General features: G+C 39.7%; 1 protein-coding gene across 5 annotated transcripts in view; it reads left to right on the top strand.

Moving 5' to 3' along the window:
- The window catches only part of slc4a11 (solute carrier family 4 member 11), a 138490-nt gene that overhangs the window by 67828 nt on the left and 49204 nt on the right, over positions 1-21458 (top strand). For all 5 annotated transcript variants that reach the window (XM_037746689.1, XM_037746694.1, XM_037746691.1 and 2 more), the window contains exons 4-5: positions 7924-7967; positions 15343-15565. In XM_037746689.1, coding sequence (XP_037602617.1) covers positions 7924-7967; positions 15343-15565 — 267 coding nt within the window. The remainder of the gene's footprint in view (positions 1-7923; positions 7968-15342; positions 15566-21458) is intronic.

The raw sequence follows: 21458 nt of genomic DNA, 5'->3' as shown, positions 1-21458 counted from the left end.
AAGAACAGAGTTCTTATTGCATGCTTTAGCCTTGAGTATTATTGTGTCATTCGTAAGCCTTTTTGTGTGACCGGGCAACCTTTGACTTGATCTGATTTTAAGTGGAAATGTCACAATCAGCTTTCCCAGGTATAAAAGAAAGGCGAGCTGCCTCTCTGAACATGCCTCTTCCAGTCAGTAATCTCCTCTGCTGTGTGATCGATATCACCCATTCAACTTTTTTTTCCTTCAGCCTTTTTGGAGATGTTTTATATCATAACATGAGGCACACTCTTCAAAGGCAGTGCATGTCTGCAGTCACGGCGGATCTCCACGGCATCATTCAAGAAGACAGCGAAAGAAAAATCTCTGAGCTAATTTCTGCGGAGGTCTGGTGGGGTCTGAGTCCGTCCACAGCCCCGATGGCAGGTGTTGACTTGACAGACAGCTCCTTCAGCTGCAGGTGCAGATGATTTTGACCCCATCACCAGAAACCCCACGAGTCAACAGGTTACCGTTGCCACGGCAACAGTCAAAGGTGCACCACAGGGAGAGAAGGCAATAGAGAGGGAGAGAGAGAAAGAGAGAGATGCCCGTTTCCCTTTGAATGTGACAGGTGACCATGTCACTCGGGCTCATTCTCCATACATAGTAACACTTAAGGCATCTGACAAGAGAGCCGGAGCGGTGCAAGCTGGGAACAAGTTAGAGGAAGAAAACAACAGTGAACATGTCTCTCTCAAGTTGGACAGGCGCTAGGAATGTCATGTCTAAAGTAGGAGCGTAAAATACGAGAGTGGCGTTGTGTAAACTGTCAGAGCAGAACAGATTATACAGTAAATGGCCATTACCATGAATGTTAACAGATGAGTGGTGTTTGGACCTTTGAGCCAGGATGTAAAACGATATTATAAGATGAAAAATATAATAATTCGCAGCTTCTGAAATGAAATCAGTGACATCTTTATGTTTGTGCATTGAGAGCTTCCAGAGTTTACTCATTATTAAAAACGAAAGCTGTGGCCGGAGGCATCGTGTTTTTAGGTTGTCTGTCCGTCCGTCCGTCCGGTCCATTGTTGTGAACACAATATCTCAGGAACGTCCTGGAGGGAATTTTCTTCAAATTTGGCACAAACATCCACTTGGACTCGAGGATGAACTGATTAGAATTTGGTGGTTAAAGGTTAAAGGTCACAAAACAATTTCACTGTTGCTGCAATTTGTTGCTGCTGTTAAAACATCCAATAGGATAAAACAAGAAGCGTTATCACATTGATGCAAAACAACACACCTAAAATATCATATTACACCCAGAAATGTTCAAAGCGATGCCACAAAAATGGCAAAATCTCAAGACAGCAGGTAAATTATATCATCTCATGCTATACAGTAGGGCTGGGACGATACACTTCTAATCTCCTTCTTCGATACTATCACGATACTTGACTGCCGATTCGATGTGTATTGTGATTTTTATGTATTGCAATTCGATATTGTGATTTATTGCGTTAACTTTTGTAACACTATACCATGGGAAAAAGTTTAATTATACACTTCTAGGGACATTTAATTTGAAAAATATCTAAATTAATACATAAAAATGTTTGTCATTCAATCAGTTATTGTAAGGCATTATTTATAAAAAAAATTCCAGCAACACAAAAATCAAAGAATAAAGACATTTCCCTCACAAATTAGTGGTATTTTGTTTTTAATTTATAAGGGTCATGTTATGTTTTATACTTCTGGTAAATACAACCCAATCAATCTTGTTTCCATATATGTATTTTGTATATACAGTTCCCTTTGTTAACACCTTATTTTAAAAAACATGTATACTTCCTCTCACTTCTCCAAGGTGGTCTCTAGCTCTCCCGTCAGCTCTGTTCTCTTTATCCATCCATCGGGGCCGCTTGAATGCATTTAACATAAATGTCAGTATATGGGTGTTCTACAGTCGTAGCGTCGGACCGTTTGACCACAGAGATGAGAGCGACGGCCGGCTTGACCGCACGTTACCGTAATACAATAACGTTTTCTGGCTATGACAGAGTTAGCATGCAGCTTTAGCCGTGATGTGAATGTGTGAAACCCAAAGTGTTTCCATCCTTTACTGGATGTGTAGTGTGGTACAGGTCGTATCCACGCGGACCCTCCGCCGTTTTCTACTTTTTTGTTTCGGCTCGTTGCGGTTTGTTTTGCTTTCGACATTTACCGAACGGATATGACGTCACGTTATTCAGACTACAACAATAAAAGCGGTAACTTCCTTCTACCTCCTCATAAACTCAAATGAAGCAAATATATTGATTTAAAAAGTTACGATGCTTAGGTGAATTGATTTTTTTTCCCACCCTTCTACACAATAGCCATATCACACAAAAATTAAATCACACCCGTCTTTAGTGTGAGCTGAACCCTTAAACCTATTAGTGTTTGTACACACTCATGTTTGTCATATCCAACACTATCTGTTCCCACATTTCAGCTGAATGTTTGTTAGTATGTTTGCTTTTTATTCCCCCGCCCCCTCAAAGTCGAGTTGTCACATACATTAGACCCCGGTGTCATTAGCTGTTTCCTTTCCTGTTTCTCCTTTTAATTTGTCACAAATTGTTATCTCATTTTATTATTCCACATCAGCAAGCCACTGTGGAATATGTCCACCATATCAAATCAATGTAAGACTCCGCACAGGACTTTTAATCACATCCTGTCTGGCTAAATAAGCAGTGGTGTGGAAAAGCAAATAGCTTAGTGATTACATCAGACCCAGAGACAGCAGCTCCTATCTAAATCTAATTTCAAAAACATCTGTCTGTTATAATTAATTCATTTCTTTCCCTGCGTTTAACTGTGGCTTCTTCCGTGAGAACGTGTAGTCATGCTTTGGATGCTTTTATAATTCTGGGCTCATGCCAGCCCGGTTTCTGGGACAGTATTCAATCTTGACCTTTATGATATCGTGCCTGTTGGATATTTAACTGCACCACACTAAGGATACATTTCATAATGGCTTCCAACATTTGAGTTATTTAAAGAGCGTTTTGATTTAATGTCCCAAATACGAGCTCAGCCTCCAAAGTACTGCAGTAGTTCTCTTTTTTTACCACAGCGCCGTCATGACCCCGAGGATTCATCTGTGAAACACTTAATAGTTCTTCCTGTCTCAATTCATACAGATGGATTATTTTTTACTTATTATGTTTTGTATTTTTTAATTTCTTAGAAATAAGAAAAAGGGCTGCACGGTGGTGCAGTGGTTAGCACTGGCGCCTCACAGCTAGAGGGTCGCAGGTTCGAATCCGGCTTGGGGCCCTTCTGTGTGGAGTTTGCATGTTCTCCCCGTGTTAGCGTGGGTTTTCTCCGGGTACTCCGGTTCCTTCCAAAGACATGCAGGTTAGGTTAATTGTTGACTCTAAATTGCCCGTAGGTGTGAATGTGAGTGTGAATGGTTGTCTGTGTCAGCCCTGCGATGGACTGGCGACCTGTCCAGGGTGTAACCCGCCTTCGCCCAATGTCGTCTGGGATCGGCTCCAGCCCCCCCGCGACCCCTGACGGGATAAGCGGTTGCAGATGGTTGGAGAAATAAGACGAGCGGTCACATTTTAATGATGAAGTGGATTTTTATTGGCTCTGAATTTGTCTCTCAGAAACATACTTGTAAGTTATAAGTTAAGTTAAGTTAAGTAAGTTATGATCAGCTGCTAATGAAAAACATAACAAAATCATCTTGATCTGGATAAAGATAATCACATGTAACTTTTCATATTTTTTATAAGTTTTTTTCGTGCGATTAATTTGCACGTCAACATATTTTTTGTTGTTTTTGTCATGAATACTTTCACACAGAATGCAAATATGACGTGGAGAAAAAGCAACATACTTTTTTTCACGGAACAAGGTCGTTTTTTTCTGAGCTTTGGCACCGTGAATAAAGGCATCAACCAATCACGTTGTGCAGAACAGCTTGAGTTGCGCCTATACTTATGAAACGAGAACACAGAGGCTCAGTAGTCCGAGCCATGACAGCAAACTTTATTACACCTTTCAACCTTGACAAAGGCAGCGCAGACCAGATCCACTCCTTCTGTTCTTACCTTTCACAATAAAAGCCCTAGACACAGAATATTCGCAGACGTGTTAATCGCATTTTCGTGTCATTTATTCATCACGTCCCCGGTGTGTAACGGGATTTAGTCTTGTTGTCTAATACATTGTGTATTCTTTCTGTTATAGGTTATTGTTAGATTCACTCTTTCCACACATACACAGATTATAGAAGTATCTGCAGAGAGCTCACCGTCCTCGTGTGAGGGCCGGAGAGTCAGTAATATATTCTGCTCAGTATTTGTGGTGTAAGTGGCATCAGGCAAAAATCAAACAAAGTGATTGATGGCAAGTGAGTGCTGAGGATTAGAAACTGAAGAGCTTTTTGGAAGTGTTGTCAGCTGGAACCATAATACAACGATGTTGTTTGTTGTCTGTGTGTTCTTTATCGTTTTGACATGATCTTATCCATTCTTCTCTCTTCAGAGAACTTTGTCATAAAGCTGTCAAATGCTCTCCATAAATAGAATTGATTTCATGATTATACATCTGCCAGCGCTGGGCTCAGTTCCATCTCAGTTCAATCAATTTGGCTGAATACTGAAGTGGAAAAGTCACGAGGAAGGACGGGCGTCTCTCTCACACTGGAAACTTGAGGATTTAGGTTTTGACCAAGGTCATCACTTGACCTTGATAACTTTGTGGGGTTTGTTTCATGAACATACAGTCAGTGTAGAGAACTTGAAGATGAAATGAAGGTAATTTTTCACCAAGAGATTTTCACCAAGTCACCAATTCTAGTACCTATCGATGTATTTGGATCGTAGGAATATAAATGGATACATCGATGTAGTAGCTGAATCGTTACACCCCTAGCCGTAAGGGTTTGTATACCCATCGATCGGCCCTGATACCGATCTGATGGGAAATGCTTTCTTAGTAAAAAAATATGAATTTGTTTTCTACACTACCAAACCAATTATTTTTAAATTTCATAACACATATTTGAAATGCCCAGTCCAGGCCCAAGGACACTTGAGCTCTTTCCCATCACACAGTCGCCACCCTGCAACCCTTAATGATTAAAATAATACACCACGCCACTCTGAGATTACGCAACACTTGTGGCTGACTGAATATAATCAACAGTTGTAACTGATCAAATAAGGAACCAAGTAGGGAAACAAGCCCGTGTCACATTTTAACACTTCCTCTCCCTAATCCCTAAACCCTGAATTTCCCCTGGATTACTTTAAGCCACACAGTATATTGAGACGTACAGAGGCCATTAGAGGGAGGTGATCATTGGGGGCGAGGTAATCTTATATGAATATATGAATATCTCCTTACGGTTGCAAGCCTGACAGCAATTAGAGCCGCAGCTCGCTCTCCCCTCTGGGAGCGGATCAGCCCAGCCGTGTGCTTTTTGATTGTGAGGCTTTGATGAGCCAAATCCACTGCACACGACACGTGCCCCCTGCCATAGCCTCATCATAGAGGTAGGGGAAGGGGCTCGCTTTCTTCCTCCACTGCCCTGCGGCGTTTTGTGATGGCAAGGTGTTCGGCGTGGCGATCAAAGCACCCCCCTTTTCCTTCCGACTGGTGCTCAAACATGTTCACTTGTGGCTGGACATATTGATATTATGATATCCTGGTGCTTTCCGGAGGCTTATTGGCTTGTTAAAAGGGGGAGGGGGTGGGGGGGGTTTCTTGCTTTTCCCGTCGCTGGAGGGAGGAGTTAAGCACTGATTGATTTCCAGACGGAGCCGACATAGTGCATCACGTGGAGCAGAGGAGGAAAGCCCATGGTAACCTAATAACGTCCTCCCCACAGTAAACGGCGATAACGGTGTTATGTAACGGCAGCGGCGAACTGTTTCATGAGAGTCAGCAGGGTACTGAGTCTGCTAGTTATTAAGGGTGAACTGGTGTAAACCTCATTCCCTCGGTTTGTCCCCGTATTGTTTCCTAACATAAAAGGTTTTTCCCCTTTTTTTTTTGCGACACTGGGAAAATCCAGACCTTTGTACTTTATCAGAGCACTCGCCTCGGCTCCACAGACGTGTGTATTAAAACCTTATCAGCAGAGAACTTCCAATCCCTGTTCAATGAGAGCATTTAGAGACTTGCCTCTTGACATTTTCATTGCTTTTAGAAAAAAGGGGTCTCAGGCTTCTTTTCTTTCTTTGCTGGCTGAGTGGTTTGTTACTTGTGATCTTTATTTCAGAATTCACACCATCAATAATGAGCGCTCCGCTGGTTAGAACATGCTTTTAAATGCAAATACGGAATGTTCAGCAGCGTTTTAACTATGTATTATACTGTTTCAACAAAAGCAAATGTTTAAAAATGGCAGACATACTACGGTGCAGGCCTGTCTCCGAAAATTACCTCCCATACAACGACACTGCATTGTGAATTATGTTTCGAGGGAAATGTATTTTATCGTGGATTATGTTTGTTTTTGACAAATACGTTTATAATGATAGTGGTGTGGTGGGTGACGGGTCAAACAAGCACAGGACTTTTACCCAGGAGACCTTGTGTCTTGTGTGAAACTAAAAGTCAACGTTCATTTATTTATTGATTTTATGCATTTAACAGATTATACATATAACACAGGACCTTCCCCCAAACTGAATATATGGCAGTCTATAAAATAGTATTAATGATTAAAAAATTACTTGAAAGTAAATAGCTAAAAATAAAGTTAAAAGGATATATATTTACAATGAAAATATAATAAATAATAAATAGATAAATAAATATATACAAATAAATAAATAATTAAAATAAATTAAACTAAGAATACCTCACAATAGATTAGTCTTTTTTAATCTGATTTCATGCTTCACTTATTTTAATTTACGTCCATAATTTATACAACGTAACAAACATACGTCTTTTTAGGCCAAACTATGATGGGGTTTAAAACTAACCAAGTAGTTTTGTTGCCTTTTTTTTTTTTTTTTTCAGTTTAAAACATAAACGACGTGTTTAAACCATAGACTGTATATAAAGATGGGCGACGCATCTCCACTTCCTCCCACTGTACAGAAGTGAAGCCAAAACATCTTGAAGTTTGACGTCATTTGGAGCCAGAGTCGGCGCAGTAGTGATCGGGCGGTAGAGCAGCGGTATCAAGGTCACCCGCCCGAACCAAACGCGAGCCGAGCCGGTCAGCGGGAGAGACTCACAGCTGCCAATCAAGACATCTCACTCCGTTTTTCTAGCATCAGATAACTAATTAAAACCAAACTTGTTAGAAAAATGACATCAGCGTGATGAGAACTACCTAAAATGGCAGAAGACATCTTTGGGAAAAAATTTATTTGATGTGTACTTTGACTTTTTATTTTGGTCCATGTCACATCCACTAACATGAAGGAGGCGGGGTTCATGAGCTATACTGCAGCCAGCCACCGGGGGGCGATCCAGATGCTTTGGCTTCACTTTTGGGGACCTGTGTCGTCCATCTTTATATACAGTCTAATCTCTCAAAACGTAATTGCGAATGCAGTTTGGGAACATGATTTTGTAGGAGACAGGGTTGCCTTGTGATCAAGCGGGTCAAAGTCATGTCCATGAACGGCAACATTCCCAGTTTTAGTCTGCTTTCCAGTCATGTAATTCCTCATCTCTCTCTCTCTCGCCTCATTTCCTGTCATCTCTTTACCATCAGTTCTCTAATAAAGGCATTACTGACGACAAAAGATGTAGTTATACCATTACTAATGTTTAATAATGAGCCGGACAGGACAGTCATTGTAGTCAATATAACACATACAATCTGTGTGCAGCAGGATATATTCATTGCAGACATACTGTACAGTATATGATGATGTTTTATTACGGCACACGTCTAATTGTACCTCTCTTCTTGTTCCTCCTCAGACGCTGACGACTCTGGCTGCGTGCTGCTGAACACATCGAGAAAGGTGAGCATAAATATTCAGTGAATGTATGATATATTATTACTTCAAAGATAAGGTGATTTCTGGCAGTCAGGGAACTTGGCACGTTGCTGATAATGAGTGCAGCCATCTGTCAATACGGTTCAGCTCGACTCACATCCTAATTACTCTGAAAAGGAAATTTGACTTTAAACTCTACGTCTTCAATCTGGGAGGATGGATCATAGAAAGAAACGCACAGTATCCAATATTTAGTAACACTTTCTATGACGCTCATATCTATAATGCATTATACATATATACTATATATATATTGTGTTATAAGCTGCTTATAGCACTGTATAATTATGTGTGGTCAAGTGGTCATTGTTTGCTTTAAGTAAACAACGTTTTGTGTTGATTTAATCGTCAGATCTGTAAAACTGAGTCTCTCCGCAAAGAAACACACACAAAAGCTCCACTTTAAATCTTATGTTTTCTTGGAAATAAGTCATTCAGCATGAAAAAAGCATAAAAATTGACTAATCGACGAAAGAAATCTAAGTCAACGAAGACCAAAACGGCCGATTAGTCGACTAATCGACTAAGAGAGGGCAGGCTTACAGCAAACAATGACCACTTAGAGTCATTTATATCACATTATAATGCTTTATAATGTGATTATAATGTATCACAACTATGGGAATTATAATACACTATGATACAAAAAAAATATAAGTGAGTTACCAGCAATTATGAAGTATTATGATACTTGACCTTTATTATTAATGTATTTTATATTAAGCTTTACCTTTAATTATTTATTTCATAATTTTAAAATGCTTCATAATGTGTTATGATTATTGTTAAACATTATGAACATATGAGTGCTTATAACTATAATTATGCAGTGCTATAAGCAGATTATAACGCATTATAAGTATGTTTATAAGACATGGGCGTTGTAGAAAGTGTTACTGTTATATTTTAATCACAAGAACAACACTAGTTCTAACGTACTTCATTTGAACCAAATGCACATTTATGAGTGTTTATTGTACATGAAAGTAGGGAAATGATGTTTTGATGGAAGTAGAAGTGATTAAGTGGGAGCAGTGAATGAAAGACTAGAAAGAATATTTTAGTTAATTATATATTTTTGGTCCTTAGTCGTCGTCAGTAACTTAAGCTAAGCTTCATTATATCTAAGGATGTCCTAATCAAGATTTTTTGTCTGAGTCATGAGTACTGTATCATCTGATAGTCTTCTACTTATATATCCTTCATACTGTAATAGCCCTCAGCTCCGTAGTGCAGCTGAAGCACACTGAGGTTTGTAAAAAACAATCCAGTTTATGCGAGATGTGCTTGACAACTGAATAACTCTGCTGTCAGACTGAATATCTTCTGTGAAACTGCTGTTTATCTTTTCATGCCACTTGACTGTTTGCTCGCTCACTTTGTTCCATGTTAGGAGCTCATTCTGGTGTTTTAGCAAAGGCAATGTCACCATGATGATACCTACAGAATCCAGACTGAGTTAAAGCAGAGGACCACAATGTGGTTAGTCTTAATATATCTGATCAATTAAAATATACCTGAACTATGCTGATATGGATCTTACAGACTTCAGGGAATCCAAATGCTGTTCGCTGATAAAGGACAGCTGTAGAGAACGTCGGTGATGTTTGATGGTCCTGTACTGTTGACGGCTAGCCTGAGGTCCTATGTGTTTACCATTTGTTATCTTAATTGACTTTCTGTATGCACGCACATTATGAGCTGAAGTCTTCATCATGGACAGACCTGTGTACTGTTTTTTAATACAAACAAACACACTAGTAGCTGTTGCATGTTCAGAGAAGAGGGACGACTCACAGGAATCAAATCGACCTTTATTTTTACACCTTTTGTGGAAACGTTACCAAGTAATGCATAAAATGGATTACAGACATGCAGTATAAGGTGATCCCAAACAACTCTACTATAAAGCCACTTTCCTACTGGACAAAAAAAAAACACTAACACCCACCAACACCTCTATCTAACATCTCTAACATCTGGCTTTTGTCTAGTAGGAAAGGTCACAATCTGCATTTATTCCCCGGACAAATGACTCTGCAGTAGTCACAGGTATTTATCAGCTCCAGCTCCGATGGCCAGTGAAACAAATTTTCGCCCCTTTTCCGGCACGATGCTATGTGATGCACGTTAACGTGAATATATAATGAATAAAATCAGCAGGGATTTGGACAATTATTATAATTTATTAACAAAACATACAATTAATATGCTCTCCTCAAAGCCACCAGACTGCAGTCATTTTATACTCGCTGATCATCGAAATTTGAGTTTCAAGTAAAGGAGTTCAAGTACCTCGGGCTCTTGTTCGCGAGTGAGGGGACTATGGAACGTGAGATTGGTCGGAGAATCGGAGCAGCGGGGGCGGTATTGCATTCGCTTTACCGCACCGTGGTGACGAAAAGAGAGCTGAGCCGGAAGGCAAAGCTCTCGATCTACCGGTCAATCTTCGTTCCTACTCTCACCTATGGTCATGAGGGTTGGGTCATGACCGAAAGAACGAGATCGCGGGTACAAGCGGCCGAAATGGGTTTCCTCAGGAGGGTGGCTGGCGTCTCCCTTAGAGATAGGGTGAGAAGCTCAGTCATCCGTGAGGGACTCGGAGTAGAGCCGCTGCTCCTTTGCGTCGAAAGGAGCCAGTTGAGGTGGTTCGGGCATCTAGTACGGATGCCCCCTGGGCGCCTCCCTTGGGAGGTGTTGCAGGCATGACCAGCTGGGAGAAGAACACGGGGAAGACCCAGGACTAGGTGGAGAGATTATATCTCCACACTGGCCTGGGAACGCCTCGGGATCCCCCAGTCAGAGCTGGTAAATGTGGCCCGGGAAAGGGAAGTGTGGGGTCCCCTGCTAGAGCTGTTGCCCCGTGACCCGAACCCGGATAAGCGGTTGAAGATGGATGGATGGATGGATGATCATCGAAATGATCATGTCTTTGTTTCCACTGTTCCAACAATCAACAAATCTGGTTTAAGAGTTTGAAAGAGAGACTGAATAAGTAACAAATATAAAAAATGAAGTAACCACCGTAACTTTTTCACTGTTTACTAACCTTGCTTCCAGTGATGTTGAACGTGGTACAGCAGGAAAAAAAAACAGAAAGGCACTCGTCTTTTTGAAATGGGAAAGTTCCCGTCTTTAAAAAAACGGCATATGTTTGATAATTTTGGTGGAAAAAGGGAATAAGAATAACTAAATGTTTCACTTAAAGTCAATTACAATTAACTGACTGTGAATTCTTAGCTATAAAGGTATGAGTTAACTGCAGATCTTCTCACTCACAGTCTCTCAGTTCTTCTTGCTGACTGCCCCAGGAAGAGTCTTAGTCCTGGCATAGAGACCAGATAGTATCAGAGGAACAGAGGAGCATACCATATTAACATATCAGACACTCCGGCCATTAAATCTGTAGGTTGAGTGACTGAAAAACTAATAGCGGTATTTTAAAGTCAGCTCTCAGTGACGGGACTTTAAACCAGGTGTAATGTGTCCTCCGCCTCTGGACTTGGTCCACACACACGCTGCTGTAAATTCAGATCATCTGAATTTCAAGGCTTTCCAGGGTCGACCAGACGAGAGCCAATTACAGTAATCAGGCCCGCTGCAGACGAAGAGCATGCAGACGTCTTCTCAGAGTCTGCCCGAAAGAGACAGAGTTGTACTGTTGGAATGTTCCTAAGATGATAAAAGGCTGTCTAATGTGTGGATCAAAATTCAAATTAGACTCAAAAACTTCAAACTCACGACTAAGACGATGTTTCTCGCTCTCTGAGCGTTTGCAGAAATATCTGACTTATGTATCTGTTCAAAAGCAAAACATTCTGTGAAATCTGTGAGTTGATGGGATCCATTAATGAACCAGTTGACAACAGGATACTAATACTCAGGGGTCATATGGGAATATACAGCTGTGTGAATCAACCCCGTGGGTCCTGATGGACGATGGATGGACTATGTTATTTGATGATCAAACTGAATTGATAAAAAAGAAGCTAATCATTCACTGGTTGCAGATGTGAGGTTCTGCTCCTGTTATTTGTCGTTCATGTTTTTGAGTTTTGGACTAATTAATCACTGAATTGAAACAATAATTGGCAGATTAATTTATAATGAAAGTAGACATTAGTTGCAGTATGATTTCCAGTGGAGCACGTAAAGTCTGAACAACACAAGTAGGGCTGCAACTAACGATTATTTTCATTGTCGATTAATGTGTCCATTATCTTTTAGATTAATTGATTAGTTGTTTGGTTTATAAAATATCAGAAAATGGTGAACAATGTCGATCAGTGTTTCCCAAAGCCAAAGACGACGTCCTCAAATGTCTTGTTTTGTCCATAAACTCAAAGATATTCAGTTTACTGTCATAGAGGAGTAAAGAAACCATAAAATATTCATGTTTAGGAAAAAAAAATCCTCAAACTGATTAATTGAATATCAAAATAGTTGGCAATTAATTTAATAATTGACTACTAATCAATTAATTGTTGCAGCTCCACAAGTGTCCCGCGTCGTGAGTACGCATTGTAGCGTTTTAGCGTTTGTCATTTGTGCGCCACTCAAACATCCGCAGTTCGGTTCGGGCAAAAAAAACACTTAGTTAGGGTAAGGGAAAACGTCATGCATGGTTGGGCTTAAAACACGCATGAAAACAGCTTAACTCAACCACAGAAAACACGTCACAAACATCAATAAATAATAACGTCACACCGGTGTTTGGTTAAAAGTCCAGTGTTTGTTGGACCCATCCACCTTCTCACCCACCCACCATCGCTTTTTATACTACGTCACTAACTCTTACCGTAGAATTTATACACGGATACGTTTATATTGCAGTTTAGTACGGGATGCATGTCATACAAAAGACACGTGGAAATCAAGAAAGGTGTACTTATAACAAGCTAAACGCCTTGCGTCTTGCTTATCGTGCAATTTATACACCTTTTCATACAAATGAGCTGGTACAAATATCATAATATGTCAGTATTATCTAAGTAGATTTAAAAACATCCAACAAACATTGATTCCAGCAACCATTTGCAGAGTAATTTCTTTAAAATTAGTAATAGATTTCTCTGTCACTTGCTCTGGAGGCAGGTCTGTGTACCTCCACAGTTGAAGGAGTCTGAAGCAGCATCCAGAGGGCATTAGTTTAAACTGGTGACCAAAGCTGTCAAGAGTTAGACGGCGTCAGAACAAGCCTGTCAGAGATTTCAGTTTTGTCGTGCCTTGTTCCTGCCAACAGCTTGCCTGCTTCTTCCCACTAATCTGCCCGTTCTGTATTACACTTCTGTTTGTTTGCTCTCTCCTTCTGTTTTTTATCAATGTCACATGGTCACATCCTCGCGTCCCCGCCAAGAATCTTGTTATGGATCTATTTATTTGCAGTGGTCTATATTTAGAATGAATCCTAATGCGGTTATAGGTTTCTGCTGCAGCTGCGTACTTTTCTCTTTCTTTATCAGCAATTCAGGACATTTCTTTAGGATTAAATGTCCCAATGCTCCGTCCAACACATACAGTGTGGACCACAACACCACACATCTGACTGCAAATACATCTTAAAATAATATAATGCAATTTACACCTTTTGAATGACTTGACCCGTAGCAAAACAAGCCCCAAACCTGACAGATCCGCACAAACAAATCACATTTATTTATAGCGCTCTACACGCAAATAGCTCCAAAGACTGCAGACATGGACTCAGCTCAGTGCTTGTCTTATTTAAAAAAAAAAGAACAGCAGGGAATCCACTCATCTTCAGGATTTCTGTCAATCACACGATCAATGAAATCGAGGACCGGTGGGTGTCTGGGCTCTTAATCGAGCTGTGTTCTTCTCTCCGTCCATTTGTCTGTCTCTCAGGTGATTCTCAGACATCTCTGATGAGCTTTCGAGGAGCGAAGCATCTGTTTTCTTTGTGTGCTGCTATTTAAAAAACAATATTTTGCTCAGAGGGGCGGTGTGGGTGGATACTTTAAGGTCAAAGCTTTAGGGCACTTTCATACTTGTGTTGTAGGCCGAATCTGTATGAGGGGTGGAAGTAACAAACATTAATCGCTAAAAATCGAGATGTGATGAAAATGCATGTGAATTGAAAAATGGAGCCGTAAAAATTTATGTGAAATGAAAAATTGTGTGGTAAATTATCAAGTGATTTGATTAATTTGAACCCGATTTGACTGATATAGTCGTGATATGGCTAAAAAAAACCTCTGTTTTCATCATATCACGACTATATTAGTCAAATCGAGAGGCTCCTGAAGCGTAGACGCTGCAACAGCCTCAGTTCTATCAGACCTGGAGAGTATTTCTTCATTGAAATAAGAGCAAAGAACGTCACTGAAGGCTTTCATCGATGTGAAAGATGTTTTCGCTCTTCTCCCGACTGGCTTCAGCAAGAGTTTGATTGACGGATGATTCAGTCAATCACCAGCCAAATATTTTCTGAAAGTGCCTGCCCTTTTCCAAACAGTTTCCAATGACGGCTCCTCAGATGGTTCTGAAACCATCTGGTGGGTCAGGTTAATCAGAACCCCCCTCAAACTGAATCAAACAACCAACGATCTTGCAAAAAATCATACCAATTCTCAAACTAATTGTTGTCAACCAATTTGGGTTAAAATAAGATTTAAACGGCACAGTCTCTGCCTGGTTTTATAGAAATAAAAATGATTTGATTGTCCAGTAATATGTTAAGTTAACTGCTCCTAAAGATTACACTGATCAACAGAAAAACTGAAAATGTTTATTTTTTTATTTAACCTTTATTTAATCAGATATAATCCAGTGAGATAAAATCTCTTTTGCGATGATCTGGTCAAGAATGTAGCAACATTGATTGCACATAATTTCCTACATACAATAAAACAAATACAAAACAATAAATTATAAACTAAAGTCTTTGCATCAACAGAAGAGGTTATGTAGACACAGATAGTGTATGATACATATAAACAAAAAGGCAACAAGACATGACAAAATAGTTACGCATTGTTGCAGTTTGTTGTTAAAACTTTTGTTTAAAAAAAAATAATAATATAAAAATGAGTTAGATAAGCAGGCACATTTGTGTAGCCTTAATTTCCCAAATGTAATATCAGAGACATCACAGCCATATAAACACTTAAGCATGTAGAATTGTTTAGCTTAGAAATACATATAATTGTTTAATAATCCAAACAACTATATGAAATGAGTTTTACACCTTGGGTCCAATTCTGCAGAAACGAGGGGTAGATTAATTTTGATATTCTTTAAAATGAGTCTGATTGGCATAACGAGCACAGAAATCTCAAATAAAACTTCAGACTTTGAACTAATTCAATCTTTCCCGCAGTATGTGAAGCTGATGAACTTCGAGGAGGAGATCCGGGCTCACCGGGACCTGGACGGCTTCCTGGCGAGGGCCACCATCCTGCTGGATGAGACCGCCGCCTCCCTGGACGACGTCCTGAAGAGGATGCTGCACCACGTGGGCCAGGACTCGTCCGAGCCCAGCATCAACTTCGAGGAGGTGATGAGCATGCTTTTCACAGACGCGGGAGCTCAGGAGGTCAACGGTAAGCGGCGAACCAACGTCGACGTGCATGTTTAAACCAGCGTGTGGAAAATACAATCATAGACAGCACAATAAGACAGAGAACTTGTACCATCTGTATCTGCGCACAATCAGACCACCTGACACCTGACCTAAAAACATCTGACGTCTGCACATGTCAACACCTGCCCTGAAAAATAGCTTCACCTTCAGGCTCAGGAGCAGGATTGTCAGACAGACTTGAGAATGGTTCAAGAAGCTTTTAAGACCGAAAGGAGAGTTTGTGATGTTTGAATCCAGGCTGTCCATTTGCCCCACGGCTTTTTTTTTAGGTGGACACAAATAGAGCTCAATGTGCTGAATCCATTTACATGTGCAGACATCAAACGTTTCCCAGGTTATCCTACACATTAATGCACACGCATATGATGTTTTTATTGACCAGAACTACGGAGAACAACACAACTGATAATCAAAACTAACCTGTGTTTCTTCCATTCATGCTAGAAGTTCAGTACTCTTCAGATAATTGAAAATGTTTTTGTTTATTCTCTTCCTCATTGCAAAATGGTGCCATTTAAAGCAGGTTGACACTTTTCTTCTTCGCAAAAATGTTCAACATTTCAGCGGAAAAAACAATTCTCAGAATCCAAAATTAATTGATTTCAGTAGATTGCCAAAAGCTAATAAAAGCTAATAATAGATTATAGAGTGAAATAGTTTTGCTACTACATTTATGCATATTAATCTTCCTATTTAGACATGAAAAGCTGAGGTTTATTGTGCCTAAAAGTGTCTAAGACAGAGGTCTCCAGTAGCTCATTACCCATTTCTGAGTGGCTCACTTAAAGTTAAAAGAATAAGTACTCACATATGATAACACAAAGTCACTTTGTAAACCTTTTTAAATTTCTATCCAATCAAATCCACAGACATCCCGCCCCTTTGTGACACAAAATAATGACTTGCCAATCAGCTGTCAATTAAAGGAGTTACGCTGCTTTCAGTGACGTCGTAACATTAGGCGATGTTAGCACACCAGATTTGTCAATGACCACAGGAAATAGGCAGGCCAATAAAAAGCAACAAATATACTGTTTTAATGAGGAATGGGTAACAGGTTTTTTCCCCACAAATGTGAATGACAAAAATGTGTGTGTCTTATTTGCGGTGAGAGCGTGTCGGTCGGTAAAAGATGTAATGTCGAGCACCACTTCATCAAAGTCCAGGAGCTGGAAACAACACTTAAAAGACGACAGTCTCTGTTTTACCAAACTAATGAAGGAGGCCAATGCAGCAACAGAGGCTTCGTTTATTGGTGCACATCTAGGGCTGGGCAATATGATGATATATATTATCAAAACAATATTAAAATGTTGTAAATTGTATTGTATATATTTTTCTATATTGTTTCTATCGCGATATAGGCCAGGCCTGTATTTCTTTTTTCTCTGTTCACTTTGCACTCAACTTCTTAAAATGAGAAAATACTCTTTATAATACTACTTCATATAGACTATTTATTAAATTAACAGAAAACATGATCTTAGGGCTGTCAATGAATCAACAGGCAACAACAGCTGTCAGTGTGTCAGTGTGCTGACTTGACTATGACTTGACCCAAACTGCATGTGATTATCATAAAGTGGGCATGTCTGTAAAGGGGAGACTCGTGGGTACCCATAGAACCCATTTACATTCACATATCTGGAGGTCAGAGGTCAAGGGATCCCTTTGAAAATGGACATGCAAGTGGATTCCTTAGGTTTTCTAGTTTCATATGATACCAGTATCTTCACTCTAAGCTGAGCCCTCTACAACCTAAAAACCCAAAGTTGCGTTAATGTGTTAAAGAAATTAGTGGCGTTAAAACTAATTTGCATTAAGGCGTTATTATCCCGTTAACTTTGACAGCCCTGCATGATACCATGATATATATCGTTATCAAGATATGAAATGACCGATATCATGATAGGAGATTTTGGCCATATCGCCCAGCCCTACTCACATCTTAACGAAACACAAAAAGCTCTTCGCCTATGGCGGTATTGTAATAGAGGCGATGACTGCAGAGGCTATAACGTTATTAAAGGACCATAAAAGTAAGCCCGAAATTATGTCTGCTATTGTACAACGTGGTGCTATGAGGAGCTCTCGGCCACTTTCATTTTGTCAAATTAGCTCTCCGAGGGAGAAAAGGTTGGAGACCCCCCCGGTGTAAGATATGCTTAAAGTTGTATGCACACCTTCTAATGCATAAATTCATTTCTGAACTGTAGCGTCTCCATTTTGTGGCGATCATTTGTCGGCTTACAGATCCCTCTCACATTTAGCTCAGTCCCTGCAGCACAGGTCCTTTTGGCTGAGCAGCAAAGCCTCTTGGTTAAGGCTGAAGCTCCTCAGATCATTAGAGCAGGAGAAATCCGCCCTCTTACATAACGGCATGGAGCCATTGTTGGAGCTTCACTCTCTGCCCCAGCTCTACCGAACACCGCTCTCACACAAGTGATTAATTGTCAAATCCAACTTTGCTTTTAGTTAATGTCACACAGAGTTGAAGTAATATTCATTTTGCCTGTTTAAAGACATGAGAGGAGTTTTCTTGTGGAGGTAATGGTGGTGTCAGGGCTGCCTGTCATCTACTCTTCCTCTCAGCGTTTTCCTGTCTGGCCGGGCTGGTGTCCGCAGTTGTTGATGGTTAGTCAGAGGTGGGCGGTGTGTGACGCTCACCCTGCACAGCCGCCTCTGACAGATCCGCGAGGTGATAATTGACTTCTGTCATCGATCACTCACTTAGCTTTTCAAATGGCTCTCTGAGACTCTCAAGCTGTGGTGGCTGTGGCTACTTGACTGTTTCTCTCTCCCAGAATACCCCTCTCAGAGGCAACAGAGGAGACTCGTTTCTTTTTTTTTTTCTTTGTGGCTGCCATCTTAACAAAAAGGCTTCCTGCTCAGGACTGAGCTGACTGGAAATGTGTGACAATCAATTTGAGCATTGAGGGGTTTTACTGAATTATGAAATTGGATAAAGCAGCATAGAAAAATCAAGGAAAAATTCTACATACTTTTGTATAAATAAACAGTAATATGTATCTTTTTTTTGGACATGTACTAAGCAGTAATTTACGTCGTCACTTCCTGAGAGCCTCCTTGCCGGTGTGAGACGTGTAACCATGGTAACCCGCGCCAACCTCATGCGACCAAAACGACGTTTTGTGAGAATCAAAGTCTGAATTAATTTAAAATATATATTACGTCTATTGCAAAGAGAAACCTTATACTTACAGTTCAATTGAAGTGTTATTGACGTTACAGAGCCGTCCGTCAACGTCTGTTATGAACATTGTCCTATTGCATTGTGGGACATTTATGTACTTACGTACTCTTGGCTTCATATATACTAAAAAATCTCACACACTGTTTTACTAAATAGCATGTTACTATGGAAATTTCGGACGCAACCCGCAACAAAATACTGTGTTGCTTTATTGGAGATTTATTAAACATTACCATATAATCTGCTGATATGAAAGCAGTCTTGTGTTCATCCTTATCAGAGTTATTAACTAACTAATGATTCTCACAAACAACATAAAGTGGGGATTTTCTTTTATATTGTGCAACAAAAAGAGCTGTTTTGAATCTGGAGTCATCACTCCGGGGAAATGCATTATCTGCAGCAGAAGGGATAGGGGGAATAGTAGAGGAGAATTAGGCGGTAATTAATTGCACAGAAGATGATGTAACAATTTTTCACAATTATGCAACAAATAAGGATGACACAGATTTACGGTTTGTTTGAAACGTGCAAATGAGCTGCTGTACTGTAGCTATTAACTAAAATCTACAGAGGGATGTAACATACAAATGTATTTACAGAATGAGCAGAGAAGATACTAATGGAGAGGTTAGACATTTGAATATGGATTTACATCACAAAAGACGTGTGTTTTTCAAGCCGTTTGTGAATTTCAGCTGCATATGACTCATACTTTCATTTGTTAAGGCGAGACACTACGGGCAAAAATTCACTCGTAAATTTAGAGATTTTGGGCTTATTTGCTTCCATAACATGTCTTCTTTCAAACTAGTGGAAAGAAAACATCCAAAGTGCGCATTTAGGTGTTTATTCTATTACTTTGTCTATTTGCGTCTGTAGATTTCTCCTAAATTCACCAAACCTTATCATTAGATAATTCCTCATTTGCATATTCAAACATAACATTTCAGAAAACTTGTAATACAAAACATTATTGTTTTAATGTAAGTAATCAACTGGGGAAATTTCATGATGATATCTATTAGTTATTTTTTTTACCCTATTCACCTGTAGTGTCTTCAAAATGTATGATATTTTACAATACGTATCTTTAAAATGAGTTTTTTCTCAGACTCTGAGTCAGAAATCTCCACTTCAGCAGCACTTACATCCACCAAACTTTCCAGTTTCATTCCTATCTATATTCTGAAGGTTTTTACAGAGGGGTCTGTTCATATATCATTCATAGCCTGATTTACAGAACATTGTATTCCTTTAAAAACATTTTTTAATGGCTGCGATTTATAGAGTGATAAAAATAGATATCCCAAATCCCCTCTGTAAAAACCTTTGACTCTAATATGTCAAGAAAATGAAACAAGAATTACGATCCTGGCTTTATCCAATGTTCAGATCTCTGTTATTAAGATTTATGCAAATTAGCGCATATTTAATAAGATAATGGGTCATTTGCATATTTAAACATAACATTTCCGAAAACTTGTAATTGTCTTAATTTGAGAAATCAACTGGGGAAGTTTAACGGGGATATATATTAGTTATCTTTTATCCTATTCACCATATTAAATAAGAAATGCACCACTTCAGAAGACGGCTCTCTCATTTTGAAATCCTCCTCTTCATCTTGTTTTTCAGTGAATTCCCTTCACTCAGAGTAACACGTCGGACCCCTGAATTAAAATAATGAACATTTCACACGTGTCAGCGCTGAAGGGGGGAGAAAAAAATATATCTCTGGGGGAGTAACAAAGGCTCTTCCAGGGGGAATACATTCATATTGCACGTTAAGTATGTTATCAACGGCACATATCTCTTCAGGTATTAATTTCTGCCATATCTGCGCTCACTCTGCCACAGCGGGGTGATACGGCTGGCGAGCGGGCCAGCTCATTTGGAGTGTAATACTGTACAGCTGTGAGATAAACAGAACAGGGCGAGATTATAACAGGCACAGAAAGAACAGAGAATTACAGAAATGAAAAAAGATGAAAAGCCCACAGAGATAATTAGTCCTGCTAGAACTTGTACAGACGAGCCAACTTGTGCTGTGGGTTTTTTTGGTATACTTTTGTCTTGGGATTCGGCACATTGTGTAGAGGGATAACGAACAGCATTGCTGATGATGCAATGCATTGATAATAATATTATTTCAGCCTCTTCTATAAACACTAAACCTGCCTCTATTAATTGAAAATAATACCTAATCCTTTAAGATACTCTGCGTATTTAAACCAATAAATCATTATAGGACGCTGGAGATGATGGCGGTGCTCACAATAGTGATGAGCGGCTGCCACAGAATGACTAATTGTCAGTATTTTAGTAATGATGTATTGTATAATTGTATTTTCCAGTGCTCGGTGCTGTATGCCCTGCTGATTGTGCGCCCTATTTATGATGACTGTACTGTAATTTCTCCCTAAATTGCTGTCACCTTTGATCGATCCCGCCGGCTCTCCACTTTGCCTCGATTTGCATAATCCTCCTCTGTTGTATTTCTTTGTTTATCTGTTTATTTGCCAGCTCAAATCAAACTGAAAAACAGTCACATGCTCATCATTTTAAAGCTGCAAAGGTGAAATACAAGGTGCTTTAGTAGTCGATACCAATACCAAATGAAATTCTACGACTCTCG

The sequence above is a fragment of the Sebastes umbrosus genome, chromosome 16 (genome assembly GCF_015220745.1).
Source record: "Sebastes umbrosus isolate fSebUmb1 chromosome 16, fSebUmb1.pri, whole genome shotgun sequence".
NCBI classification, from domain to species: Eukaryota; Metazoa; Chordata; class Actinopteri; order Perciformes; family Sebastidae; genus Sebastes; species Sebastes umbrosus.
Note: the sequence above shows the minus strand (reverse complement) of the source record. Positions and strands in the feature narration are given on the sequence as shown.